The 12,232-nt window shown below is 34.0% G+C and overlaps 1 protein-coding gene across 1 annotated transcript in view; it reads right to left on the bottom strand.

Annotated features, from left to right (window-relative positions):
• Positions 1–485: 485 nt before the first annotated feature.
• SLC41A2 (solute carrier family 41 (magnesium transporter), member 2) overlaps positions 486–12,232 on the bottom strand; it is a 40,428-nt gene continuing 28,681 nt past the window's right edge. The window contains exon 8 of the mRNA XM_009574234.1: positions 486–2,524. Within this exon, the coding sequence (XP_009572529.1) occupies positions 2,339–2,524 (186 nt within the window). The 3' untranslated portion in view covers positions 486–2,338. The remainder of the gene's footprint in view (positions 2,525–12,232) is intronic.

Below are 12,232 nucleotides of genomic sequence, written 5' to 3'. Positions count from 1 at the left end.
AAATACCAAATTTTGCCATTACACTTTTCCATCACTTACTGTTTCCATGCCCAGATTATTCCAGTCTGTCAACATATTTCCCCTTTTCAAATTTCACTGAATTTGTCCCATTTAACATTTCTTCCCCAGTTCTGCAATCTAAACACTCACCCATTTGTCAGCAGACTGTACCAACAGTTGTTGCTTATTTACTGGGAAAATATTTAACGCACTAAGGATAGTGCCATGGCTAAATATTACAATGCCCTCACGCATCAGATAGGCACAGATCACAAGTATCACAAGAAATTTTAATTTGTAAGAATCTTGCAATTCATTTAAAAACAACCTTAAAATCCAGTAACTCTAATGAAAAAAGTGCTTGAAATGGCAGCTTAGTTGATTCAGACGGCAGTTCTATCACAATAAAAAAATTTGCATCTACATCTGTACCAAAAATAAATAACTATTATTGAAAAAAAAATCTAAAAATGAGTTACACCTAGTCCATTTTAAACAATTTAATAGGAGTATTTCCCGCAATGCTACATACAAGAAACTATTTTAAATAACATTAATACAAACTAAGAAAAGTCAGAGAACCTGAAGTTAGAAAGATTTCATCTTTCTCTCACATAATAAAAGACATAATACATATGATTCATTCAAACAACTATATTATCATAACTGTAAGAAAAAGCTTAAATAAAAGTGTTTAAATGAGGGAGCTAAAAGTCAGGCATCTAAATCCATGAGTAGGCACTGAATAGCTGGTTTAATTTTCAGAATTGCAAACACTTTGAACTTCCACAGAGTTTAAGGTGACCAACACCTATAGAATTCCCTTTAACACTTATCCACATAATTAATTTAATTCATCTGAGTAGAACCATCAAATTAAAAGGGAGGATTTATATGCATAAATCACATGACTAATGTTTACAGGATTACAACATATGCTGAGATATGGATTTAGTTGTCTAATTTAAATCTCAAAATTTAAAACTTTCAATCACAACATTTAAAATATGAGTTGTTTATTTAATTATGCATCGAGGATGTATGCTATATGTCTTTAAAAACATATGCCGTAAGGAACTCCCACTAGATTTTAAAACAGAGCAATTAGTACATTTTTTCAAAGTGGCAACCAGAGTCTTCATGATCAATGTATTATTAAAAATATTGAGGTATACAAATAAGAGAAATCATTCAGAAGCAGTCATTTTCCTTATTGACCATATTAGTTCCACACTTTGAAAGCAGAAATCCTGTTAGCAGAGATTTCTGCTTAGAAATGGATGACATAGATAGCTCTGAAATTTTAGAAGTTTATGTAACTTCCTAAGTGCCTAAAAAGGAAACACAATCTTTCATACCCCAAGTTTTAATCAGGGATCAGTATTTACATTTGAATCAACACCTCTAAAGACTTCATTAAAATCAGGATACTGGCCATCACAACACCATTAATATCAGTTAGTTAAACATCTTTTCGGTTGCTAAATGAAAATACGCTTTCCAACACAAGGAGTTTTAATCATTCATCCATTATTATTGATCAGGTCAGTATCACATTATTTGTCTTTACTATGCTCTTGTTCTAATAAATCACAACAGCAAAATAATTAGGTTGCTCTTTTTAGCACAAAGAGAAAGGGCTCAGTCCTGCAGACACTTTTCAAGTGTCCAATTTTATAAATGTTGATGGTCATATTAGTATATATAAAATAAAACTTGTGACAAAATGTTTAGACAATCAGGGTTCAAATCACCGTAACTGTTATTATTGATATCAAGTCTGCCATGGTCAGAGAGCTACAGCACTGAAATGGCAAGATAAGAACATATCATCAACTAATCAGGTAATGTCTATGAAACTGAATTCATCTGAGGTCTACTAACCACTTCTGTGGTAAGACGACAATATATACCCACTTTGTTCCCGGGAGGGAAAGACAAGGCAAGCACTGACTGGGTGTTACCCTCTTCTTCGTCACCACTGAATGAGCAATTAGAGATTGTTCTGGTTCACAATACAGGTAAGGAACTGTTCTTTTAAAAGACTAGATCTTTTAAAAATTTAAAACTTGATGAAGGATTGATCTGCCCTTCATTGTGTCTACTCAGATGTTTTCAACTAGCAGCAATCCACCTGTTTTCAGAGTAAAGGTCTCAAGTATCCTCCTAGTTCCATACTATTTTTTAAAAAACAAACCAAACTAAAATCATTAAGGCTGTTTTATATCTGTGTCAACTTGATTTACTTATACAAAATGGAACAATCACTTTGAGGACCTTCAAGGAATGATCGGTCTTGTCAATATTCCAGGAAAAGTCATTGCATCCATTGGAATAATTAGTCTCCGACATCGCCATCTCTGTCACCTATGAGCCACAGAAAATGAAAACCTATAGCTAATAAGGCAGTTCCAAGCAGATCTCCCAGTGCAGTAAGATAAGGGATAGAAAAACTGTCAGGATCTTTTCCTTTTTTCCAGAAGTGGTGTACCATCCAGTCAGCAATCCATAACAGAGTAAACACCTACAGAACATCAAAAAACCAAAATCTGTATTACTATCACTTAAGTTATACTGAAAGGAAGTCAATAGTCAACATTATTGTCTCCTTAGTACTTAGTACTATTGTATACAACTGCTTTTGAAAAATAGAAATAATCAATATGAATTAATTTCAGACTAAAACTCCCCACAACTAGAGACAGCGACACTTAGCCAACTTCACTCAGTCAATCACATGCACAGGTAGAAGGAACACGTTGAACCATCGACAGCATTCTTCGCCCAGTCTATGCTTCAGAACTTCTGAAAATGGCAAGAAAAAGCAAAAACTCCAACCAAATGTGCAACCGCACGTCTCACACAAGACATCATTCCGTACAGTCAGAGCGTAAGTGGGGCTTCGAGATCATTCAGAACCAACTGCTGTTGCCCCAGATGAAAACACTCAACACAGGTGTGACTCTTGTTTCCACAGGTCTAGAACTGAGCTGAAATCAGACGTGATATAAAGAATATCCAGGTCAGATTAAGAACAGTTTCATCTGGATTGTATGAACTCCAAAAAATGGCCTAGAACCTACTTTTATGCATGAAATACCAACTTCAGCCCTTCTGTAATAAAGCACACCTGTCACTCCAGGCTGAATTTGTCCCAGAATAGAAGATTTCATTCCCAACTGTGAATGTCTGAACATTCGAGAGGTTTGATCTTAATACCGAAGGTATGCATAATCATTAATCCAGTTTTAGAAAAGAATTCTTTTAATATTGCACAGCTGTATGATAGGAGATTCTGGTTCAGTGGAATCATGTGGTGTGGCATGGCATGAGATGAATGGAGAAAGGATCACTAACTGAGCTTCCATTTCTTCTTGTCTCTTCTAAGGAACTGCTTAAGATGAAATAAACACTGTATTTTATGTATTTTTAGTTAATCAGATCTTTAGGAACGGTAAACTTAAGACAGTTACTACCATAATTCATTTTTAAAAAGTCTACTATGTACATTTAAAGCAATATGCAGTATCAAAAGTAGTAAAATGTACAAAATTCACATTTTACTTAGTAAATGATCAATTACTGGTATCACAAGCATCTTTATAAATGTATGCACTCATTTACTGAAATACTGATAAGATGGTTGAAAGAGAGTTCTCCACAACACAAAATGCAGTAAAATGAATGTCATATTAAAAATTGTGTTGAAAAAGTTTCTCAATTAATCTTTGCTTTGCAAAAGTATATGTTAAAATATAAGCCGGAATTTCTAATTTAAAAAAAAAAAAAAAAAGAAAGGGAGGAGTATTTGCTTAATGAAAAATGCATGGTTTATTTATATAAACATATCTTCTGAAAAGGGAACTGTGTAGTCTAAGCTAATTATGCAAGTCCTAGGTGTGCTGACTGGAATCCAAACAAATATATTTAAAACAGATGTTTTCTTTGGAAGACTATCAGATTCTTTGAGTCAGCTCCTTCTTCTAAGAGAGACAAAAAGAGGCCTGTTTATAAAAGATACTGTACACTAGCATCTACAGGATGTACACAGAAGACTCTGTAGCGCCCCACATCAACAATAGTTATGTATGTTCTACTAGAAGATGAGAGCATTCGTTCCAAGAATAATTTAAAATGCATTTATATGATACAACCAATTAGACACAGCATATACGGTTTAATTGAAATGACAGTACGCACTTTTGGTTTTTAAAAATCATGACACGAAAATTCTTAATTTGTCTATATATTTTCCACCCTAAAATAACTGACTTAGACTATTGTGAAAAATGGGTGGTTTGGAAATTAAGTTTTGTGAACCTTCTCATATTAATTTACAGGCGCATAACACGTAACACAAATTATAACAAACCTGGCTTCTCTAAGTAATAGGAAAAAAGTTATAGCATATTATATTAACTGATGCTTATGAAAGTATATGATGACAGTTGGGACATACCGCTTGCAGAATGAGACTGCAGTTTACCAGCCTGTATTTTGGTGAAGGAACAATGCTATCACCATGCATTTGCATGGCTAGAAACTCACTAACATTTAAGAATTATACAGATCTGTCTTTGGAAACGGTTACTTATTCGGCCACAGTCGTTGGTGTTGCAAGATCAATGTGACTTAAATCTTTAATGAGATTTTACTTCTTATCAATGTTAAAAGGGGGCAATCAAAGTCATCAATCAACTGTTATTTCTGGAAGAAAAAAAAAAACCAAAAAAACAAAACCCAAAAGCCCTACTATGAGTTTGCTGATTTTTGAAAGTAAGACAGTCCTTGAATTTAAAGTGACAAGAAAAGTCAGTCACAAAGATCTGTCAGAGGTAAAAAGAAGAGAAAAATCATACAAAAGACATCATAAGACTTGTTACTTTAAGTGGCACAACACTTCACATTTTCTGGGATTTATTAGTGACCTATGCTTATTTCAGCAAAATCACACAGTTGGCATAGCAGTACAAATGCTGTGTACTTCTACTCTGCACCCATGCTATGAAGAAGAAAGCCTTCATACTTCAAATTGAAAATGAGCTGGTTTGGAAGGAAAAAATAAAGGGATCAGCATTACAGAAAAGCCTAATAAGATAATACAAAAATGATCTGTTTGGCATGAAATTGCTGCAGAAAAGTGATAAGCAAAGCTTGTAAATATATGCAGAACTGTTTGAGATGTGAGCTAGTATTTTTATATTATTTAATACACAGAGGAAAAGAACAATGAAGTGTTTTTTGCAAAAAAGAGATGAGTAGTAGTATAATTATGAAACAGAGCCCTAGGAATTCTTCCAGCCTGAAGAATTAAATAACCCTGAGGTTTAAGAAAGGTAAAAAAAACCCCTAAATATCTATATACATAAAAAGATCTAGCTAAGAAAAAGGAGACACTCTATAGTCATTGATCAAGAAAAAAAAGCCCAGAGCAAGGATTGCAAAAATATAAGCAACATTCCAGATCTTCTGATATTTTAAAAGGAAGATCATGCTAAGTTATTACTCTTCAGGGAAAAATTACAATCAAAATTGAGGAAGATGAAAGTAAAGACATCACCACTTTTAGACTAACAAAATATGAAACAAGTATCCCAATAATGACTGATATTTTCTATTTATAAATGCGTATTTGTAAAAAGACTTATCAGTCACATTGTCAAAAAGGTCCTAAGAAGAAGCAGAATATAGCAGTAAGAATGACAGGGAGGGTTTAAAGAGCAAGAGTGAAGTCTTTATCAAACCCTAATGATGAAGAATCTGAAAATAAAGAGTGTAAGTACACATACCATTTTGTACAACAAAGGACAGAAATAGAGTAATTCTTGATATTGAACTTTCTGATTCAAATTATGAATAACAGATTGAAACTGAAATTGAATATGAATGCTTACATAAGAGTGAGCCTCACTATTCAAAGCTCAAATCTTAATGATTGTAAGACTAGAAATGGGAACATTATACACTACAAAGCAGTTTTTTCCTTTGTTATTGGGCACAAAATTTACTTTCATTCTTTGCAGATCTTTAGATACAAATAAATTTAGCTAAAGAAAAGTTATTTTTGGTCTTTTGCATGTAGTAGGGACCTCTAAAAACTATCTGCATTTTCTCATGTAATTAATTTCTCATTACTCCTGAAGTGGGAAAAGAACGAAACTTATATTTAAAATAAAAACACATAACTCACTCCAAACATTTTTAATACTGTCTAAGCTTCCTATAGCCTAACTGATACGTTGCAGGATGCTATAATATTTTTATTGTTTCTTTCATCTGGCATGACCACATTTCATCAGTGAACGCATGTCAAATTCACAGTGATAAAAAGTATTACATTCAAACGCATAATATTTGTAAAGCGGATTTGAATCTTTCCTGTTTATATTAGTTTATACATTAGTTGCTGTGATTAGTGAATCCCAACACCAAACTGGAAAGAGAAAGTTTAGGTTATATATTTGCATATGTTTTTTCACACAGGCATTATCAAAATTCTACTGTAAGTTTAGTGTGTTGAACCAAGACCTGTTAGCAGTTTATTTGGCATGCCTTAGATGGACAGGATATGCTGCCTGTTACTAGTACTGCTGATTCACCTTAAATCGTTTCCATGTGAAGGTGCATTACAAAATAGCTTCATTCTGTTACTTTAGACAGGAAACACAGATGCAAATAAACTGTGGTAACCTCTTCTCAAATGTATTTTAATTCTGCTTTACGCTCAAACTTATAGTGACCCAAAATTCACCTATAATATAACCATGACAAGATCTGGTAATTACTGCATAAGAACTCTTATAAATCAATGAAATTCAAAGGTAAGTTTATTTTTTTTTTTTAATTATGAGTGAAAAACCCCAGTTAAGGATCTCTAAAAACTACTGTGTCCTAAGTCTGACATCATTCTCACCATATTTATGGTTTAGGTCTTGTAGTGGTTTTGACCCTTCATTAAGTTAATTTTTAAATTATATATTACATTTCTCGGATTTTAAATGGCTTTTGATGTCTTCATGTGAAACTAAGTAGTAACTGTAAAGCACTCATAATAGATCTACACTGAACTTACTTGCTGAATTTCCATTGTCTACAGCCAGAATTCTGTAGCTGGTGAACAAAGTAGGGTCTACATACATTTTTCAAAAGAAATTTTTTTCCACTGTCTTCTCAGGTAGCATATCTGGTGTGTATCATGTCCAGGGGAAACAAGTCACTATTTCTTCCAAACATAAAGAGATTTCCTTCAGTGTCTGGCTGCAAAGAAACCACTGAACAGCAAGTTCTTTCTTGCTGTTGTTGTTCGCGTTGTAGCTAAGTGGTATTAGCTACACTATGGTATCCAAGTACCCAGAGAGCATAACATAAATTTATGTAAGACTAAAACCTCATCTAAGTAAAAAAGAGGATACCATTTTATCTGCAGTTGTTTCTAAATCAATTTGATTATATTTTGGGAAGGAAGGGAAGGAACTTTTGTGTTCAGGTATGCTCAACCTGCACTAGCTGTAGCACAATTCAGCGTGTCATGCTACATACATAAGCACTTTGAGCTCAGCCTTCTGGAGGCAAAAATGATATATCCCTGCTAATGACTTGGTAGGAGCCAGGCTTCGACCACAGACAGCAACGTGCCTGGAAGTGAGAGAGCGGGTGATACCCACATTCAGATCCCAATGAATCTGGCAAGTCTGCTTCTCATGCTGCAATGAAAAAGCACTGAACGTGCAGAACTGTCCAGGTTTGGACCTTGGTTTCCATATTTCCTGGAATCATGTAGTTTCTTTAGCAGTTATATGTTCTACATTTCGGAAGTAACCTTTCCTATTAGAAAAAGCAGTATTTAAAATGCATCAATATTTTCTCTATAAACACAACCTTCCTTATTTCTCTATAATGTACAGTATACCCCATGAGTTATTTTTCCACTTTGAAGAGGCCCATACCATCATTAGAATCCTCACACTAGTGAGAAATCCAAGATGTTTTCGATGTGAGCAGGAAGTCATTATGAGCACTGCTGAATTCTGAGTTTTCTATTGTCCCAAACAGCTCTGAAGCACTAAAAAAGTTACTTCACAGCAGTATACACCTGACCCTCATCGGATAAGAAGGACTGCGTTTTGGAGTTACTTACTTGCTTGGTAATAGCTCTGGGTATCTCCTATTGTTTGTTTATTCCCCGAGTCTTTAACGTAACTGTGTGCACAGATTTTGTTAGGAGGTGTGAAAATTCCTTAGAGGGCATTTTACTGGCTCAGTGAGAACATGAAGAACAGAGGCCGCCTTTGAATGCTGAAAGCCCTGTGCCAGGACTGATGGCTTGGCAATTCCAGTGCTGCTCTCATTCTACTGCAGGTTGACAAGACAGAGGATGAAACTCTGCTCAACGCATAGCCTCATACAGTTAAAAAATACTTCTGCCTTTGTGAGGTATAAGAGGAGGACTGTTTTTCAATTAATATATTCTTTGTTGGTCAAACGCCAGATTGTAACTGCATGTAGCATACTGGTATGTGCTCGTGTGTGACTGGTTTTTGTAAAATTTTCAGGAAAGGAGTATTCCTCTTCAATAGAGGCCACTCACCAAATACAAAACACGTTTAAAATCAATATACTGGTTTTCATTAATGCACATTGGCTTGCCCAGATACTGTATGCTGCATTATGTGAAGTACCCTACATACTTACAGGGCATAATATTTTTTTTGTATTTTCCTCTGATGCTGCCATTCATAAGCAGAGAACAGACTCTTCACTACGGAGCTAATTCAGACCTTTTGAACTCCAGCCTAAAAGTTCTAGTTCAATGCAGATTAATACAAGTATTTGTGCAGTTTTCCTCACCTTTATGAAAATATAATTGTGAAATCCTAGCCCCACTAAAGTTAAAGGGAGTATTGCCTTGGATTTCAATAGAACCAGTTCAATTTAATTGAAGAACATTTCAAGAATATGTATTTACTTAAAGAACAGAAACAACTGTACTATTAAAGGTAGGAAAATTAAAATAAAAGAAAATAAAACACTTTCTGGGTTTTCTTAAGTCTAGAAACCCAGAACTGTTCTGTTCATAGAGAATCAGAGAGAATGCAGATCATAATACTGACTACTCATATTATTTAAAATATCTTAATTTAATGATTTTTAGAAACAACTACATAGTCAGTGAAACCGTGCTTTGTTTTACTACATAGCGTATTTTTGGTCAATAATAACTAAATCATACTATTGCTACTGTAGATCATGTCATATTAATTACATATTTCCCATAAATATTTCAATTAAATGACATGCTGGGGAGAGAACAGGTAGGGAGAAGACAGGAAAGAAGCTGGTAGGCATGGGTGGTGAAAAAACAAAAATCAAATAATGAAAGTATCAGAACTGGATGAAAATGAAATTAACTACCTGATTGGAACTTCAGTAATACTGTATAGATAGAGCTTGCAATGCAAATAAATTCTGTTTTATCACTTTGGGAAAAGGAATATTGAAGTTTACAGGCAATCTGAAAAAGTCTTGCTAAAATGCCAAATAGAGTTCATATATATGTTACAAATTTACTGTAGAGATAATGTGGAATAGTATAAACTGACAGAGGAAGACAGAAATATAAAAGCTATAATTAAAGTTTTTGTGTTAATGTTTCCTTGATTTTTTTCAGCTTACTATAACATTCCAGTTCTACTTCTGTCATTTCCCTAACCCCTTCCTCTCCATTTTAAACAAACACAGAGCTGGACATCAGAGATAATAAACATCTTGAAGTTAATTAACAATCTATTTCAGTCCACTGTAAAATATGTCATTAAATAATTTAACATCTTACAATAGTCACTTGAATTTTAAAGATAGAAAATTAATTTTGTGGCTGTTGTTGTTTTTTAATTTAGCATTAATTTTTTAACATAGTGGAAAAAATGTAAATAGGTGGTATATTGCCATAATCATTATTCAGCTACCCTTTCTGCCCCCTAGCTCAATATAAGGAGGGAACTGGAAAGGGCAAAGTAGTGATATCAAACCTCCTTAAACACAGGACTGACCACAATTAACTCTTACCTTTGGGAATCACTATGTTCTGTTAAATTATCATCTACCACCTCAAACATAAGAGATATAGCCCGCAAGCAGGCTTGTAATTTTTGACATCCATTTTCATGCGCCTTCCATGCAAAGTGAAAATAAATGCAAAGTCCAATATATTATAAAAAAGGCCTAGAATGCAGGTCTCCCACTGCTCAAAAGACTGTTAATGGATTTTTTTTGTTGATAATTGAAATCACAATAATTAGCTGCGAGGTTTTTCAGTTTTACAGCAGAACTGGAAAAGCTCTCATTGGGAGGGCAAAAATATAAAAGAATTCTGGAAAAATGAGATCAGTAGATGTTGGCTTATGCCAAAAGAAATGGCAGCTTAAAAACTGTTCTTTACTATATCCAGGTGCATAGATGATGTCACTGAAAAAAGGGAAGAGGAATGAGTACAAATATTTAAGTGTTTTCCTTGAGAAAGGAGAAACATAAAAGCACACAACTGCAGCAGAGAAGTGCTTCAGACCAATAACATATGTTCAAGATTTTAGGTTAAAGCAAGAATCGTCTCTCTGAAAATTTTAAATCTGCTCTAATTAGAGGTATGCAAAACTACAATAATCATTACTAGAAAAATACCAGAATAATTAAAATGGGGAAAAGAATCTATTAAATATTTTCAGAAGGTGTTAAAAAACATGGGGTTCCAAATTGTAAATCTGTCAAGACCCATGAGAAGTTATAGTGTGCAATACTGTTGCTCAGTTTCAAAGTAAATAAATCTCAAACTGCCTGTTACGGCTAAAGACAGAAGGTAAAAGAGGAAAAAATCATCTATAAAAGAGAGCAGGGAAAAAAGAAAAAATCTATATGTCTGCTTTATGGTTGAAAAATCAACAAAATCAGGTGTGGCCTTATGAACCGTAATGGAGGTGCATGACTGCAGAACTGAGCACTCTAATCAGACCTTGAATTTATAGAAATCAACTTTACACGTGTATATGTGCTGATGCTGGGTCTAAATTACTGTGTGATCTGAAAGTCCTGCCCTAATGCCTTAACTTGGTTTTCAGCTGAACTTCTGCATTTCTCAAATCTTACCCTTCCTTTGCTGCTGAAAAAAAGGTTTGTATCCCTAACCATATTATGATTGCAGTTCTGTGAGCAGGAGGACTGTATGGATTTCATATGGATTTATGAATTCAGGTTGATTCCCTGTGAAATCTCTGAAGTCTAATAATGGCTGAAATCACAGTCTTACCTTCAGCAGAGGCATTAGCGGGGACGCTTTCCCCAACCTGTTTTTGTTAAGCTTATAAGAACTTAGTATCACTGACAGAGGTGAGACTCAGAAAAACTTGACTGAAATGAGCCAAAGGATTCAAAAGTTATTAGAAAGGACAGCCAGCCAGACAGAACAGAGAGAGTGAAGGAATAGCATTATTTCCTCAGGAAAACACATTATAAAACAAGTGATAAGGCTGGAAACTACGAATATTATGTAAGAGGAAAATGAAAAGTAATTTATAACTTTTAGTATGACATTCTCACTTGCAAAGGTTGGAATGTTACCAGTTATATTCTACCAAAAAAAGCACAGAATTCTTATATGAAATTAAAATAGTAACAGTTTTCAAAACCTATCTTTATTGAAATAGTGTGATAAACACAGAAAGACAATTCAGAACGTTAAAAATCATAATTTTATTAAGGATTGACTGATGATAATGTCTGTATTTTAAAACTAAATTGGTTACATTTTTAGAAGCAGTATGTATAATTAACTTACTTATGGATATTTCAACTGTATTTTTATTGTGTAACATGAACAGTCAATTTTTGTTTTTAAGGTACAATGAAGCATTATAGTTAATTCAGCCAAGTTTTAGCTAAAAATTGGATGTGGATGTAATAAAAACATTTCATTTTGTATTACTGATTTCTCTAAGTGAAATTATTTCACCTTAAGACATTGCTATTTCAAAAGGCATGTTTCAAGGACTGTCCTTGCTGGCTGTGAACAGGCCACTAGGTAAGACCAGCCAAAATAATGTAACAATGTTTGACAATTAATGCAATTACAATGTCTTGTACAATGACCGCTGTCAGACTAATTTCAACTTTAATAAATATTAAGAATGCACCAAGCAAGCCATAACATTCTCATCTAGTGCATTTTTTACCACGTTAATTG

The sequence above is a fragment of the Fulmarus glacialis genome, unplaced genomic scaffold (assembly GCF_000690835.1).
Source record: "Fulmarus glacialis isolate BGI_N327 unplaced genomic scaffold, ASM69083v1 scaffold9493, whole genome shotgun sequence".
NCBI lineage: Eukaryota > Metazoa > Chordata > Aves > Procellariiformes > Procellariidae > Fulmarus > Fulmarus glacialis.
The sequence above is the reverse complement of the archived record's forward strand: the minus strand, read 5'-3'. Positions and strand labels throughout refer to the sequence as shown.